Genomic DNA, 17,991 nt, shown 5'->3' on the forward strand with positions numbered 1-17,991 from the left:
ATCCGAATCGCGAGGTGGTGGAGCGAAACTTCTCCCCGTAATCTTCGTGGAGTCGCATTTCAGTCCGCGTGAATGCGACTCGATTTTTCATTATTATCGTAACACACACCGTGACGCGTTGACTCGAGGAATCTAGATTACGATTGTTAGATCGTTAGCGTACAAAAGTATCTTTCGCGAGGTGGAACTCGAATCTACATTGCCTGCCATGTGTGTAAATTATCGCGCGCTTAAGACGTCGGAAATTTAGATAAGATTCTACTCGGGCGACTCGTTTCTTAGAGGACTCGCGGACTTCCGACTAACTAATCGATGTCACAAGAAAGTATAAACTAGAGCAGTGAGAAAAACGTAGTTAAAGGAGGAAGAAAGTACTGAAACACGTGCCGCACTCGTTCTCTCGCGGAATAAGCTCGCCGCACGCTTGTGCATACACCAGATGTTGTCATATATATATATAGGGTGGCCCATTTTAATTTATACAGTCGATTTTTTAAAAAACTAAAAGAGATACGAAAAAATGTTTCAGACAGACATGTCACGATTTCGAGGGGGACATAAGATGATACCATTGGTTTGACCTTGAGTAGTCGTTTGAAGGTCACGCGAAGATCACCTTCAATTTCTTAAATTGAAACCCCAACTTTTTATTGCAGATTCTTATTCTCCATCGAAAAGTAACTTTTGTCTGAAACATTTTTCCGAAAAATGTCATCTTATGTCCTTAAAATGATCTTCAAGATGAGTTTTGAGGACATTTTAAGGACATAAGATGACATTTTTCGGAAAAATGTTTCAGACAAAAGTTACTTACTTTTCGATGGAGAATAAGAATCTGCAATAAAAAGTTGGGGTTTCAATTTAAGAAATTGAAGGTGATCTTCGCGTGACCTTCAAACGACTATTCAAGGTCAAACCAATGGTATCATCTTATGTCCCCCTCGAAATCGTGACATGTCTGTCTGAAACATTTTTTCGTATCTCTTTTAGTTTTTTAAAAAATCGACTGTATAAATTAAAATGGGCCACCCTGTATATACATATATATATATATATATATATATATATATATATATATAAAATACATAATACACACACATGTACGGAGAGACGATGTACGCGAATCGTGCGAAATTTGTAACGGGACGGGGATTTTGCTTGGCGGGGGGAACGATCGATCGATCTTTCGCACGATTCCCTCTTCCCTCGTTCTTCTCTCGCGTCTCGCATTCGTTCGCGACGCGAATTCCTTGCGCCTCTTGCCGACACTTCGCCTGCTGCGATCCAATAAACACACACGGCGGCGGAGAACGCACGCCGACGTGCTGCTCCCCGCCGCATTCTCCCGCGGGAGAGAACCTCGCGCGAAGGCACTGTGAATCTCAGTTAACGTATGTTGTACAATGTTGTAGAGAGACGGTGACGGAAACGCGCGGTGAACGCGCGCGCGGCCGTTTCCGTTTTTCCTAGCGTCCGATAAAAGTCTCGTCTGTGTGTGCGTGTGTGTGTGAGAGAGAGAGAGAGAGAGAGAGCGTGTGCCTGTGTTTGCGTGTGTATTACATGCGTGCATTGGGAAAAAAAAAAAAAAACGATGAAGTGCTTGATAAAAACGATGTTGTAATCTTGTAGTTTTTAAGTTACGCTAAGTAGGACGACTTGTTGTTTCTGTCCGCGCGTGTGAGTTTATTGTTGAAGCTACCAATCTCTAATTAACGAGTATATGCGACGCACCCGCAACGCTCTCCGCCGTTCTCCGTTGAATTTTTCGTCGTATTTGGATAATAAAGTTGTTTGAATAATAAAATGATAAGAGAGAGAGGGAGAAACGTCTCACGGCAGTCTCTCCTCCGAGGCTTGCGAGCGAATCCGTGTTCTCCAGCTGTGAAATTTCGCTTGGGCGAAATCCGAACACGCTTCGATCGAGCTTCTCTTGATCTTATTCCCGCATTTCTTCGGCGTTACGATTGAAGAGACGGCCGACTCCGCGCGAGGAATCAAAAGGAGGAGGGCAGGGGAACGATGGAGGGATATATATATATATATATATTAAAATATATGCGATAATGTTGCTGATTAGCGTGATTAACTCTTTTTCGTCTGTGATGATAAATAAAAAAAAAGAAGAAGAAAGAAGAGATCGCGCGATTGGTCTCGAGACCGTTTCCGGGAGCGAACCGAGCATCCCTCACGAGGGTGAGCCCGAGGGTGCTTCTCCCCGGCACTTCTTGGATTGTAGATGCGCGCGCGTGTAACTGTTACATAAATATACATATATATATTTTAATAAGATCAACGTGGTTTCTCTCTGCGGCAAAGCCTCGTAGCCGGCATTCGCGCAGCGCCATTCGATGTGCAACCGGCGTAACGCTGTATTTAGGGGTACACGCATAACACACATGCATATAAATACACACACACACACATATATATATATTTTTAAAACGTGTGCATAATGTACATACAAGCGCGCGCACCGCTCCGGGTCGACACTGCACGTGTTTTGCGAATTAAGCAAGACGGAAAGATACGCCGGGGCGTGCCGATCGTCGCGGGGGTGGGTTAAAATCCGGGGCTGAAGGGACATAGATTATTACAGATACATATATATAGATATATTTTACAAAGGTCAGAATGCACGCGTTGCGCGCGCGTCACTCTATGTGCGCGTAACGCGTATTCGCTGCTGTGTGCCGTTGTTGCAGCAACCCCCCTCGCGCGGGGGGAGAGGGCGGGTACGCTTCGCGCGCGGCGAAAGGAACTTTGATGTCTAGAGCTTAGGTCGTTTTCGCTCTGCCGGATGGATGCATGCTTCGGGGACGAATGAAGGGAGGGAGGGAGGGATACTTGCGAGGTAAGGGACGCTTCTCGCGAGCTTGTGCACGCGAACGCGACGTGCGTGTCGCAGAGACGTATTTACACGCACACGAGAAATAGGGGAAAGCTTCTTCTCGATTGTCGGAAGGGCCTCTCGTTGATGTTTATTATAATAAAAGATAACGGATAAATATATATATATGATACAAAAAGAGTTCATATATAATAATTACATTACTGCAGCCGCACATACACGCGCGCGCGCGGGTAACATGTATGCGTGTTTATATGTATATACATATGCATATCTATATTTTTACGTGTAGATATTTTTTGGTAACTTGTTACACACACATCTAATCCAGAGTAGACCAGTTAAGCGTATACATATATATATATATATGAAGAAAAAAAGATATATATATACGTTGTAAATAAGCAACGGTAGCTGGAAGAGCTTTTGTCACCGCGTGGAAGCTAATCAAAATTTTGTTACCCGTGTCTAGACCGGCGTATCTTACAATCGTTCTCCGATCGTTCGCGGGAGATCTCCGTCGTAGTGTCCGCCGCCGCGGCTCCGCGTGTGCGTGTGCATTTCTCGAGGACCGTTTTAATAATGCAATCGATGCGATATTTGATTTCTCCGTTAGCGTGTAATACGCGTGTTGTACATACGTCAATCTCTCTTTATGATTACTCGCCCCTCGAGGAAATCGTCGACATTATTACAATAAAAAAAAAGTGCAAGTTGTATATCCGGGCTTTACTTTATATACTCTTCTGTATTTATAATATTTATTACGTTTTTCATATGTTGATGTAATAAAGTTTTAGCTATACTTGACTCCCGGAGAGCCTGCCTGTACGTCCCTCATCCCTCACGGACATCGCAAATTCCTTCTCTGCTGAACATTGAACGTATCACGCCGCGGAAATTGTAAATTTGATTTTTGCAGACACCCGATCGATACTTTGTACTTCGGCTCGACTTCTCGACTGTCAAAAAATCTGCTCTCGCCCTCTCCTCTTCACACAAGTATCCTGCATCTCGATCATTGCGTAAATCTACAAGTGAAACTACTCCAGCGCCAAATTCTACATGTTCTACAGTAACGATACTTTCAGGAAATATAAAGGACAAAAATATAACTCCAACTGCATTTTTCTTCGTAATTTTTATCTTGGGTTAGGTAAGTGTACATTAAATTTTCAATAAATGGTAAACCAATTCGACAATTGGATTCAAATTAAATTAGCATCAGGGTATCCCTAATACACGTTTTTTCCAATTATTCTATTTTTACGAAAATTATTTCTTTTTTTAAAAAAAAAGACCCTCGTGTACCTAAATTCTTTCTGACAACGTCTTTCTCTCGAAGATGCGGGACAATGTCGCGCGCTAGATTCGCAAAGGATCCGAAGAGTACGGAGAACCCGGGGGGTGGCCAGGGCGACGTAGGGCAGCAGCAGACTGCTAACAAAAAGGCGACCAAGATTCGCCACGATTTCGGGAAACGCTGGCATCGCTTCCGCGTCCTGACGCCGCGCGCGTTCATCCTCCGTGGTTCCCGGGCGATGACCGATCTCCGCTTCAAGTACAGAAGCAGAGGACGGCAAGCGGCACCTTGCGCGGTGGTGGCCGTCGTCTATGGACGTCTTTTCCAGCCGAAGGAGTGGACGTGCGATTACATCGATCAGGTGCTCGAGCACGGCGACAAGCTCTTCCGCGCGAGCGCGACGAGGTGTCGCTTGAGAGACGACGAGTACCTGAAGACTGGTCTCGTGCACAACGAGTTCTACGTGGGTCTCTGTAAGGTCCTCGTCTGCATCGAGGACAGCGGTATCCGCGGCAATCTCTTCGGCGCGTCGATGGGCTGCTCCGACCTCGCAGAGGGTCTCGAAAGGTTTCTGCGTGATGACGGTGCTGGAGTGATCACCGCGCAGGGTACTTCCGTCGCCGTATGGCGTCCACCTGGCGATGCCGCTAGCTTTCTGTGTTACGATCCGGCCGCGTGCGATGAGACAGGTCTACGTCGGGCTGGTGGTACAGCCTGCCTGATCAGATTCAAGTGCGCGAACGACTTGCACGATCATCTGCTGAAGAACCTGGATCGCCGCTACGACTCGCGATACTGCATCGACAAAGTCACCGTGCTGCGCGTTACCGAGGTGATGATGGTAGTGATAATAATAACGAGAATAACGTGTTTTATTTTAAGAATTTATTTATTTCGAAATTAATTATAAAATTAATTAAAAAATATTTTAATATGTAATAGTATGTCGGAGATATTTTGCTTTATATATTAGGGGTGTGATTTAGTTTTGAGGGTTCTTTTTGCTCAAAAACGCATGTATTTAAATATGATAATGAATGAATACCTTAATCAAAATATTTTCCTTCGTTTTCTATAACTTTTTCCCATCTTTCTGGCAACAGATGGATTCCACCACGATAAAATCACTCTTCTTTTCAGTTCATCCATTCGTCGACGAATTTTCGCACTTCTTCCAAATTATCAAAGTGTGTATCCTCTAAAGCGTGTTGCATCCACCGGAACAAATAATAATCGCATGGAGCAATGTCCGGAGAATACGCGGGGTGCGGTAAGACTTCCCATTCAAGCTCTAATGGTGTTTGTTTCACTGATAACGCAACGTGAGGTCGAGCGTTGTCACGAAGAAGAATCACTTTCCGTCGTTTACTCGCAATTGGTGCTCGTTTTTCGTCCAATGCTTGCTTCAACTTGTACAATTGGTGTCGATAACGATCAGCCGTGACAGTCTCATGCGGATTTAACAGCTCATAGTACACTATCCCACCAAATACAGAGCATTACTTTTCAACCGTGAATATTGCGTCTCGGAGTGGATGTTGATGGTTCGCCTGGATCCACCCATGATTTTCTGCCTTTCGGATTATCAAAATAGATCCACTTTTCATCCCCAGTAACAATCCGAGACAAAAGACTTCTTTTTTTGCCTGGCGATCAACGAAATGCAAATGTTCAACCGGTTCGCAATGGCACTTTCCGATAATTCATGTCGAACCCATTTCCCTTCTTTCTGAATTTTTCCCATTTCATGTAAATGTTGTACGAGCAACATTTAATGCTCTGGCAAGTTCTGAAGTGGATTCTGTTGGATTTTCGTGCAATAATGCTTGCAAATCTGCATTTTCAAGCTTTCTTGGTTGTCCCGAGCGTTCTTTGTCCTTCGCATCAGTATCACCACTTTTAAAGCGTCTAAACCAGTATTCACACGTCTTAAGGGGGGAGCCTGCTTTAGAACGTTGAAAATAAGGTATAATTTTACGAATTTTTTTTGGAGAAACTATACAACGGATCATTATAAAACTTTGATGCATTTATTAGTACATGTTTAAAGATAAAAAAATTATTTTTTTATTTGAATATATCGTCTGTAGAGGTCGTCCTGGAGGCATCTTAGTGCAGCCGACATTGTAAATTGGTGAGCATTCTCCTGCCTCCAAATTTCATCCAAATTGAAAAATTGAAATATTTTCTCGTTATTTATGAATTCCCATCGTCGATGAACCTTTAATATTCATAAAAACATTAAGTTAAACAATTACTCTTGCATGAAAAAGTTCAACAACTTTGCCTAAAAATCGTACTTTTGTGTTCTAAGCTCTACCATTTTGGCACTTTTCAACTTTTTTCTTCTCTCTTTGGTTCATCGACGATGGGAATTCATAAATAACGAGAACATATTTCAATTTTTCAGTTTAGACGAAATTTGGAGGCAGGAGAATGCTCACCAATTTGCAATGCCGGCGACGCGGCTGCATTAAAATTTCTCCAGGACCTCTACAAGCGATATATTCAAATAAAAAAATAATTTTTTTTATCTTTAAACATGTACTAATAAATGCATCAAAGTTTTATAACGATCCGCTGTATAGTTTCTCCAAAAACAATTCGTAAAATATACCTTATTTTCAACGTTCTAAAGCAGGCTCCCCCCTTAATTGATGGGGCAGAATCACCATAAGTTTCCACAAGAATTCTATAACCGTCAGCCGCAGTTTTCTTTTGATTAAAAAACGAAAGCAACGCATGTCGAAAATGCTAAAGAGCTTTCGGAAGTTGCATTTTTACGATGATATAAACACGATTGCTATAATGCTACTAAATGTGATGGATAATGTCAAGACTGTAAGAAACAACAGTTATCGGAAAAGCTATTGGAACAAACTGACACTACAGCCATCTGTTGCAAAACCCTCAAAACTAAATCACGCTCCTAATAAGAAAGAAGATACATAAAGGGACGTTTGAAATAGATCGGTCGTGACTTCATCGATCGCCTGCCCAGTATCGCCGGTCGGCCGATGATCCAGAAGAGCGTGTTGCGATCCATCAATCCGATAGACATGGACGAGCACAAGGGGGACTGTACCAAGCCAGTGCCCAAGGACTACAGGCTGCGCGCACCCACGGCAAAGATACACAAGGAACCGTTGTCCATCAGCATCTCGAATTACAGCATTGACCGACGTTTCGCCACGGAACCGTTGGTGACTCGAAACGACTTTCATGAGACCGGCTACTCGTACGATGATATGCGCGTAAACGTGCCTTCCACGTTCGCGGAGCTGCCAGGCAAAGTGGCGGTTCTTCATGGTCTGACGCACGAAGGCAGCGAGATGTACAAGGGCAAGGGCGCTCAGAACGTGGCGAACTGCGTAGCGGCGGTTGCCATGAAAGAGGTGCACCCGGTGAGGACCTGGAAGAGTCCGAAGCTAGACGAGATCTTGATGTTGGGCGACTCGCTCTACGCCACCGTCAAGTCCGACAAAGCGACGATAAAAACAATGACCGCCGCCGACCTGAACGATACGAGGGTCCAGATAGACGACCGTAAATTGGCGGTGGACGTCGACCTGATCACTGTGACCGGCACGATCAGCTCGAAGCTGCCATCGGTGTTGAACCTGAAGCAGGCGCTGGAAGAATTCTTCCTGGTGAACGAGACGGGGGTGATCGAGACAACTACGATGGCGGCAGCCGTGTGGAGCGATGATGATTACTACCTCTTTGATCCGCGACCTTGCGACGCCACCGGCGTCAGGGTCAGGGAAGAGAAGGCGGTCAAAGCGGCAGGACGCGCCAGGGAAGCGGAGGCTCCCGCAACGGAGAAAAAGGCGACTGGGAGTTGCTGCGTGATTCGGTTGCCGGATGTAAGCTCACTGGCCGCAATGCTCCTGAAGAACGTCGATCCGATGAGGAAGAACGACCGGTTCACCATCAGGCACGTCTCAGTCGCGGACGATGTGCCGGGCACGCGAATGTGGAACGAGTTCCGACCCGGCGTGGCGGGTAAGACGTGGGTGCTGCGCGGCGAGATCTCCAACGTGAACGAGGCTTTCGAGGAGGAGAACCAGGGGTATCAAGGTCTTGCCATGCCGGTAGTGGCCCTGATCAGCGCGCGGGAGATACCGCCAGCAAAGTGGACCAGCGAGACCGTCGACGAGGCGGTGCGCGAGGGCGACGCCTACTACAACTGGTGCAAGCCCGCCGAAAGAGAGGAAGAGAAACTCGAGCGGCCGTTTCTCGTCCAAGACCTGAAGAGGAACTTATACTCGAAGAATCGGAAGGTGAGCGTCGATATCGAGGAGGCGGCAGTCGTCGGAGATTTGTTGGCGCCAGATGATTCGGAGTTGCCCAATCTGGAGAAAGGGCTGCGGCAATTTTTCGAGGACAAACAATACGCGATAGTCGAGGCGAAGAGACTCCCCGTAGCAGTGTGGAAGGTTGAAGAAGAGCTGAAAAACTATTATTACTTCGACCCGAACCCACGGGACCAGCTGGGCCAACTGTCGGCGGAGAGGGACGAAGAGAACTCCGCCTGTGTTGTGCGTACTTCAGACCTCGCAGCACTCGCGGAACTCATCAGGAAGAATGCGGGAGACGCTGAGGGTGAGAACGAGTTCGTGATACACAATCTGAAGAGCGTCTCCGTCGGCGCGGCTATGACGAACGAAGAGATCGAGGCGGACAAACGGATACCAGTCGTGCCGGAGCTGAACAATTACTCCAAGTTGGGCGACACCGGTGCCCTGCTCCTGGGCACCATCGACCAGAGCGATGAAACGGTTTTTAAGCGGCGGACGAGGGACAAGCAGCAGGCGGCTAATTCTCTGGCCACCTTAGCCACGACGACGCTCTACAATCCCCACCTGTGGTATCGCGAGCTGGTGGATGATATCCTCAAGGTTGGCGACAAGCTCACCGGCGATAATTTAATAAACCTGCCCGAAGCGGAGGCCGAGGAGGAGCCTGCCAGGAACTACCTTATTCCTTCCGAAATCGCGGAGGACTTTGTCATAGGTGTGAACCGCATGTCTGTCGGCCTCGAGGAGGAATCCGTCAGCGGGAGAACGACGGACGTGGCAAGGTTGCTGGAGCAGTTCTTCGAGGGAAATGCGATGGGGGTGTTTCGCCAGGGTGACACGATGATGCCGATCTGGCGAGAGGGCAAGGTGTTCTTCGTGATGGATCCGCGAGGCAGAAACGCGCGGGGCGAACGCACGGACAAGGGTGGAGCCGCGGCGGTAATGTGGTCCACTGACATCGCCTCGTTGGCCAACAGCCTGCGAGAGGCTGCGCGAGGCGATGATTTTGTCATCGATGCTGTCACGGTGGAGAACGCGTACGAGACACGAGTGGCCGAGGCCCGGCGACTCAAGCGGACTACTTCAGGAGACGATTTGTGGCACAACTTTCCGAAATTAGCTGATGGTGTTTGGAGCATCGAGGGGAAGGTCCCGATGATGGACGGAAGATTCGACGAGGCGAATCGCGGCAGACAGAGCGCGGCCGTCAGCACGATGGCCATCGTCTTTTCCAAGGTCTCTTTATATAATATTTAATTAAAACTGTTTATATAATGCTGCACGCATATACTGCAGTGTTGATAAAATTAACTAATAATTAATAAGTGTAATTAATTAGGGTATTGATGTAATATTAATTATCATCAATATTTAATTTTCACGTGTTATTTTTGATTTAATGAGAAATTCAAATGCATAAACAATTAACGGTTTGAAAATCGTTTTAAGGCCTATCAACCAAAGTACTGGACACCGTCCGTACTTGACGAGATTATTGTCACTGGTGACAAGCTGCACTCGAAGTGCGTCGAGAGACTCGGCACGGGGTCGGCACCACTGGTGAACGAGATCATTAGCGAGTTCTTTTTATCTAACCGGCGCATCGTTTTGACAATCAAGGACTGCGTTCAAGCGGGTGGTCTTACGGGACGACCGCCGAAGGTTCAGGATCTGCAAAGTGGGATCAACAGCTTCTTCAAGGAGCACGATGCTGGCGTGCTGATCGCCGGAGGTCGAAATCTAGCCGTCTGGAAAGCTGGCAACGCACACTACGCTCTGATTCCAGACTGGCTCGTCACCGTGGAAGAGACAACAACCGCGGCACCGCGGGTGTTTCGGTTCAGGGACGTCAGTCTCCTCGCGGAATATCTGCTGCGTCATTTAGGACAGGAGGGCGACTACCAAATCACTGCGATCGACGTGCTGGACTGGGACAAGCTGCCCCCGTGGAAGCCTGATCCTAGTCCGGCGATCCGGCCGGGGAATCTGCCACCCTTGAACGCCTACAGGAGGTTGCAAGGTGAAGCGCGTGCGATCTTGCGTGGCGGTTACCATCAGGGTGATGAGGTCTTCCCTGAGGATTTGCGCAATCGACAAACCGCGGCCAATTGCGTGGTCGCGCTCGGCATGTCGGTCGTCAAGAGCCCCGTCACCTGGACCAGGAAGACCATGGATGAGATTCTGGCCATCGGCAGTGGCGTTCATCGAGAGACCAGGAAGGCTCGGCCTACCAAAACGAGGCTGAAGCCAAAAGATATCATCCGAGTGTTTCACGTGGGTATGTAACCTCTTGATCGCTTGACGATTATCGCGATAAAATTTACTGCAAGGCAAATTCTTTATCAAGGCGTAAACGTTCTGACTGCTGATGTTGAGCCGAACACCGTGACCGGTTTGGTGGCGATCGCGCCGCCCGATCCGGAAGAGGAGAAGAAGAAGAAGAAGAAGGGTCCAGTAGAAAAAAAGAAACCAGGGATCGACAGGGACAGGAAGAAGGTGGTTCAACGGGAACGCACGCCACCGCCTCCTCCGATTCTGCTCGAGGAAGGTCTACGAAAATTCTTCCAGGACAATCGCGCTGGCATCCTGGTGACCGATCGTGGCATGATTGGCATTTGGAAGGACCTGGGCGTCTACTTCATGTACGACTCCAGAGCTAGGGGTAACCAGGGCCTGCTGGACCCCTACGGTACCGCATGCGTCATGTGGTTCGCCTGCATGGAACCCCTGTACGACGTCATATTCGCCAATATCGATCCACGCGAGAAACACGGGACGTTCGAAATCTGTCGGGTGATCATCAAGACCGTCAAGCTGGCGCCCTTGCCCTGCCCGGCTGGTTTCCGCCCTCGCTTTGACCGTATCGCTTCCTCGAAGAAGAAGGTGCCTACCATAGCGGACGTGGAGTCGCTGAGCGAATACTCCGTCGTAGACGAGGAACTGAGCGTTTTATGCGGCACTTTGCACATGAATCATCGCGCTTTCGCTTTAATGAACCGGGGCCTGCAGAGCACAGCGATCGCGGCGGTCGCCATCGCGGTCGGTCTGCTGCATGTGCCGTCCACGTGGACGCCTGACCTAGTGGACGCTATACTCAGACATGGTGACTCCCTGCACACCGACAGTGCTCGGGCAGCTCGTCCAGGCGCCCGGAATCTATCGCCCCGTGAATTGCTGACCGTGTTTGTCGTGGGCGACTGCAGGGCGACCGTGCACGTGCACAGACACACTGCCGCGGGGCTGTTGCACGCCTACGACCTGGCCGAGGCTCTCGCGACCTTCTTTCGTGCCAATTGCGCCGGTGTACTGCACACGGCCAACCTGGCTGTGGCCGTGATGCAGCACTGCGGCAAGTTCTACCTGGTCGACCCGTGCGCACGCGATCGCCGTGGACGACCGGCTCACGATGGAGCCGCCTGCGTCATCAGATGCGACAGCATCGCGCGGATGGCCGCGATCTTCGTGGCCAACTGCAATCTTAGGCAACCGAACGTGTATACATTGAACGCGGTGAACGTGCTGGACCTGCACTTCTTCTCGGACACGAGAACGGACGTCTGTCCACCCAAGTGCGGACAGTGACGTTTCAATTCGGCGTTTTTCCTCGCGGAACAGGTTCTCGTGAAAGACTTCAGACTTACCTGGACTTACAGGATGCAAAGAAAGTGAGGGGGGGAGGGAATTGAAAATTCATACGCGCGGTGGACAACGTTCTCAAAGTGCTAATTTTATTTATAAGTTTCTTTTTTATGACACAAATCACTTTTAGCATCTACATAAGTAGGAGTACAGGCTAATACGAGAATTGAATTTAATACAGATCACTTATTAGTGTAAATACAATGTTCCGTCCTCGCAGTTACACGCTATCGACCTAGATACTTAGAAAACACTGTACAACGCAGCTGAGAACTGTCGACTGGTACTTTACAATATAGTACAACCACTCCTTTGAAGCGAGACGCGAGCCCTGAATCCGACTCGTCGGACCCCCGAGTGGATCCTGGTTTGTGTCACCTCGTCGTCATCGTCGTCAGGGGGAAGACGGTATATCTCCCGCCTGCGGACTCGCGCGAGCGACTCCCGTTACCCTCCTCCTCTCGAGCGGACTTGTAGGCCGTGTCGAGCGAGTTTACCCGCCGAGGATTTCGTGGCCGGGAAACGCGTCATCGTCCCTCCCGGAGACGTCGAGGATCACGACCCTCGCGTCACCAAGGGTGCAGTCCGCTACTGAATACTTCGCGACGTCGTCTCGTTCCTAACAAAGTGAGAAGGGGAGGCAGACCGACACGAGCGGTACCATTTTCTCGAGGGATTACACTGATTTCATCCCTATTGGCTCGATTGGTCGTGCCCCGCTCGCGTCGCCCTCCTCGTACAGCAATCATCATCGCATACACGCACGCACACATTAAATCAAACATCGCACGGTCTCGCGAGTCTTGTTTTCTCATGTTAATCGGCTACGTCTGTCAGTACAAGAGTGCGAACGATGTGCTTGCTGGTCCGCCGCCATCATCTTCTCTCCCTGCACTCCATCTTGCACCCCCGCCTCGCGTGAAACGTCGCTGGTCGTCCTTGCCCCGTTACTTAATCGCTACACGTTTGAACCCCTTGATCGCGCGCTCCTCGGATACGATGGCTGCCCGATGATAAATTCGTTCTCCCACGATTTAGTAAGAAGACGCGCAGACATCGTTCGAAGAGAGATCAAGGTGATCCTGGGAACGCCAAGATCTACGCACGCTCGGTGCCGATTTATCAGTCCGATTGATAACGAGCTTGGCGAAACGAAGAAGGAACGACAAAGGAGGACGATGGACGAAACGAAGAGTTGGCGAGGGGAGAGGGGCGACCTTCGGCGGGCCTGTAGCTCGACGACTGACAGAACGGGGTTGGACAGGTCGTAACGTAAAACAGGGGGGAAAGGGGGAACGATATGTATCATCGGTAATATTGGCATGATGGATCGTTATATGGCACGTTTAGCTTGCGTTCAGCTGACGCTCAGCGGACGCGGGTTTTCGCAGCGGTCCTCGCTGCACGGACACCGTGTGTGATTCAGTCGGGGGTGGGAGAAGGGTAGGAAAGGATAGGAAGAAAAAAAAATACACCACGGGAGGGAGAAACATTTTTCAACGAGGTCGATCGCACACCCCCGCGCGTAAGGGTGTCCGACTTCCGTTTCGCGGCGCACAAACACGCGCACAATCTCGCACACGTTCACGCTCTTTCTCTTTCTCTCCTATCGTTGGCACCTCCATTGCACTTTCCCACGCGCCGCAGTAGATGCACCTTATAGATCGTAGCTATTTTATATACAAAATAAAAAGAGAGAATAGAGAAACCGTTCCCCTAAATAAACGCTCGCTCGAAAATATCGGGCCCACTAAAAACATCGACGACAATAAAAGGGATTCGCTGTCACGCTTTGTTTTTTTTTCCTTTCTTTTTTAGTCGTTTAGCGGGGCACAGGTTGCACCGAAATGTCGCGTTGCAAAACTCGATGTTGCTCGCTGACAATACGTCGCGCGATCGTAGCACGCTGTGGGAGAACGCGCTAGACTAACGACAGATGCACTTTACCTAGCGTGTTGCAGGATCATTTTTAACAGAATAAACGCACGATAAACTTTCGCAAATATAAAATGTGCCCGTGGAATCCGAGATACAAGAACAATAAAAATGTAATACGAGAAAGGTATCAACGCTAATATTACAAAAACGCAAGATCGTCCTTGATAAAACACATTTGTTCAACATCTCACATGCGTATTTGCTTTACACATTTGTAACATCATCAACAAAAATCCGCGTTAACGTTCACAAATCGTACGCCACGCGAACGGCGCCGTGAATAAATCGAATAGAGTGAAGGGGAAGAGAGTAAAAAAAACAGGAGGAATTAAATCACGCTAATAAAACTTAAAACATTTTACAAAGTATCTTACATTCGTCTCTAACAAAAGCTCCGATTAAACGCTCGCTCGTTTCCACGCGATTATCTCGATAATGGGGGAGGGAGCTACTTCCCTTCCTGCGCGATTTAGAGGAGAAACCGCATCCGCAACTGCATCCGCGCGCGTTCGCGCTCATTGCGGCAGATTGGCATCGATCCTCAAGTCGAACAAACTGTGCGCTCGGATGCTCCGCAATATATCGCCATATGTTCACCCGGCGCACCGTTAGAGAAAAGGAAATGAGGGAATAATGGAGAAACGGTTCCTCGAGAAGGTGGCAGAAGAGGAGAAGAGGCAGAACAGGACTAATGAGAGAAACGTTGGTTCTGATGCTGCTCGCGAGCCACTCAGCAAGAAGCCCGTCCCGATTCATCACGGTGGAAGCTCGCGCTTCGCGTTTCTCGGCCCTGAGTCTTCATTCTTCTCCCCTTACCTCGTTAATCGATTTCTGTTAAGTTACCGCGCGCGATTATTGTCTGATCAAAAGACCGATCGATTGATCAACGCGAAATCTGAACTGCGTGAACCTTGAACGACGGAGCCGATTGAGCCGATCGCGACTGCATCAGTTAGAGTTGTACATCAGAAACGACGCGTTCGATGCGATTGATCGTGGACGCGTTGCATTCCGCGGCGAAGATGAAAGAACCATTTGCCGCGTTCTGCGGAAACGTGGACCGGCGGTAGAGCCGTGTCAACGGCTCATCGCGCCGTTTATCGATGACGATGATGATGAAGACGGTGACGTTAGATCGGAGACGAGGACGAGGGACAGAAGTTAAAAGTGAGAAAGGGAGGGAGAAAAGTTCGAGTACGGGGATTCGGCACTAAGAGTTATCTTACACGCTAATTAAACGTTGTGTATAGACTTTTAAAAAAATAACAAATTAGATACAGAAGAGAGATAGGTATTTTTATTTGATACTTATGAGGTCGAATAAACGGATGATAATTAAAAAACGCATCGTGCGAGTGCACGCGCGCCCGCCCTCCGTTTTTTTTCCGGAATTCTTCCTACTTCTCTTTTCGCAAAACGGCTGCTCCCTCCTACGCTTCACGTGCGCTCCCCTCGCGTTAAAAATTACTTTTCTAGAGTATATAGTAGCTGGCACAGGAACATGACCTCTCAGTCATTGGCATCACAACGTAACAAGGACTACAAGCTGCGTCACGCGCACCTATCTTCGTCGTCTCGGTCATCGCATCATCGTCGGACACGCGCTTCGCCCTTCCCTACCTTCGTACGCATGCATGCACGCACCCACGCACGCACGTACTCTTTCACGCTTACGCTCTCTCTCTCTCTCGCTCTCACATCACGCAGCTTCCTCTCTTTGCCGAGCGGGTGACTACAGCCAGACACTTGGTCCTGAGTATTTCTGCATCGTATTCGTAGTCTCTCTCTGTCTCTGTCCGTTTGTCAGATGTATACTGAACGTCCACCTTGTTCGATAGAACCAAACTTTGGACACTGGGATGGTTCCCGGCCTGACGAGAGAACCAAACCGAGACCGGACACGCGGTATCAGGAAAAACGCGATGTCAAACATGTTGCCGTCCATTGAGATTGACGGAGCAGTGATCGATACCTCGCCACGGCGTGGAGTCAATATCACGCGCTTCAACAGCGGTGCTACCGTCGAGGACGCGCGATCGGGGTTCCCCCAAGCTCAAAGGAGGAATCGTTGACACGGCCGATTGACATCCTTGAACCATGTTTCGAGAGTGTTCTACGTTTTTCTCGGACCCTTACCTGGTCCCCTTCGTCAGACCGGAATCGCGGAAACTTGGCGCAAATGGGACGCCCGCCAATAGTAGTCCCGTTCGTCCACTACCGTCAGTGTCCCAGCCGATCCTTCCACTCCCATGTCCGGTCGCCTTGTTGCGCGCACGTGTACACGGACCCCATAGATGACAGCATTAGTCCGGTCACGTGGGTCCGGCCAGGGCTACGTGACGCTGATCGCCGGATTGGAGGGGCCCGAAGGTGCAGGCTCACTCTTTATACACTGACCGGTCAACTGGTTTACGCTGAGTGGGTTGTTGATGTCATGGGGATTCGTGCCGACGGGATTGCGATGGGGCGGCGGTGCGGGATGCGATTGTTGCTGCTGCTGCACCGTCGCCGCTGTCGTCACCGCCGCCCCCGCTGGTGCTGTCGTCACCGCGGTCGCCACCGCCGTCGCCACCACCGATTGACTCGTGTTTGGCAGCGGCGGGGGAGGTGGTACCGGAGGCGTCAGTGGACATGGACTCGCCAGACTCGAGGGCGACGGTAGGACCAATGACGGACTTGCCAGACTAGACAACGCGGACAGGCCCCCAGGACTACTGAGGGATTCGTCATCCTCGGGGGTACCCGCTTCACCTACGCTACCCAGGTTGTCCTCCGAGTGGTCGTCCTCGGCGTCACCGTCGGCTTCGCCGTCGCCGTCTCCTCCCTCCCCCATGTATCTGACACATTTCTTCTTACGTCTGGAAACAAGGACGAGGTACCAATTAGCGTGCACTGGTTGGCTGCGTGAGGGGGCGCGTGCTCGGGAACGAACACGGCGATATATCGACGTGTCGACGAAGCCAATTTCCACCCGTGAGGTAATTTATTGGTACAACGTGATTTAATAATTTGGTTGATAAGGTCAGTCTAAAAGGTCCAACGACAACTTTGACTTGATTGGAAAGCTGATAACATTCTCCTCCTCACCGGTGAAAACGCGCGGTGTCTGCGAAGAAACACGTTACATCTAGAATTGTTACCAACTGAAAAAAAAAAATAACATGCGATCACTCGTTATCAACGCAAAGTCAGATGCACAAAACACTTGTCTCTTTCTCTCGTCGAATCGGTTATCAGCGACAAGCGTAATCGAATCGTCATTGTGTGCGCCTGACGATGCCTCGATTGCTCGACACTGATCACTCGCTCGCAAATGCCATGCTCAAGATCCTCACAGACGTAACAAGCATAACGTGTGTAAGAAATCCATACGTGAAAAAAACGGAAGGAAACTCAAAATCGAAATGCCAAGGGGGTGACACATCTACGTCGAGTCGTTCACCATCCGCGAGGGTGAACCGAACACTCGATCGGGTGAAGTCGCGCGGATTATCCCGCTGCTTTCTCTTCGCGGCGTCGATCTATCTATCAGAGAATGGCCAATCGAGGCGCGCTCAAGTGGATCGCGGTATGTTACGTGGAACTTGGAACACTAATCGCGACTAATCGCGGAGTGCAGTCGAAGCGAGGCGTGTTTCTTTTCGGTCGCGAGCACTCCGAGCAGACCGGACCGGATGACAAGAGGAAGAGAGGCGTTTTTCTGTTTCTCTTTTCTTTTACTACTGCACAATTTTCAAAAGTGAGCCCGCCCGACCTCGTCCGAGAACTGCCTCGCAGTCGAGGCGCTTTGCCGCTCTGCCATTGGCTCTCATTATTTATCTCTCAGCTAAATCAGAGTTAGTTTCGTCGGCCGGGGACGACGGGGGTTGCTGTTAACTTGCAGCCACACTTGGACCTCAAGGCGTTACGTAAGAAACTTGCGGGTGTTAGGCTGTTCGCTCTCGGTGCGCGACGTGACGGAC

General features: G+C 49.4%; 2 protein-coding genes across 2 annotated transcripts in view; one reads left to right on the top strand and one right to left on the bottom strand.

Annotated features, from left to right (window-relative positions):
* Positions 1–1,031: 1,031 nt before the first annotated feature.
* Positions 1,032–13,517, top strand: LOC105281957. The gene is made up of 4 exons (XM_011343562.3): positions 1,032–4,983; positions 7,121–9,688; positions 9,902–10,730; positions 10,800–13,517. The coding sequence occupies exons 1-4, from the start codon at positions 4,204–4,206 to the stop codon at positions 12,032–12,034; spliced, it is 5,412 nt and encodes a 1,803-aa protein (XP_011341864.2). The 5' UTR covers positions 1,032–4,203; the 3' UTR covers positions 12,035–13,517.
* LOC105281955 overlaps positions 12,163–17,991 on the bottom strand; it is a 33,394-nt gene continuing 27,565 nt past the window's right edge. Inside the window, 1 exon segment of the mRNA XM_026974402.1 lies at positions 12,163–16,887. Within this exon segment, the coding sequence (XP_026830203.1) occupies positions 16,362–16,887 (526 nt within the window). The 3' untranslated portion in view covers positions 12,163–16,361.

This window comes from Ooceraea biroi, chromosome 12 (genome assembly GCF_003672135.1).
Source record: "Ooceraea biroi isolate clonal line C1 chromosome 12, Obir_v5.4, whole genome shotgun sequence".
NCBI lineage: Eukaryota > Metazoa > Arthropoda > Insecta > Hymenoptera > Formicidae > Ooceraea > Ooceraea biroi.

What these genes read in the sequence shown, in the direction of transcription:
- LOC105281957 (XM_011343562.3), top strand. Translation starts at nt 4,204, where the DNA reads ATGTCGCGCGCTAGATTCGCAAAGGATCCGAAGAGTACGGAGAACCCG. An exon ending in CCGTGCTGCGCGTTACCGAG is followed by an intron (nt 4,984 to 7,120) that starts GTGATGATGGTA and finishes CGTTTGAAATAG; the next exon opens with ATCGGTCGTGACTTCATCGA. An exon ending in TGGCCATCGTCTTTTCCAAG is followed by an intron (nt 9,689 to 9,901) that starts GTCTCTTTATAT and finishes AATCGTTTTAAG; the next exon opens with GCCTATCAACCAAAGTACTG.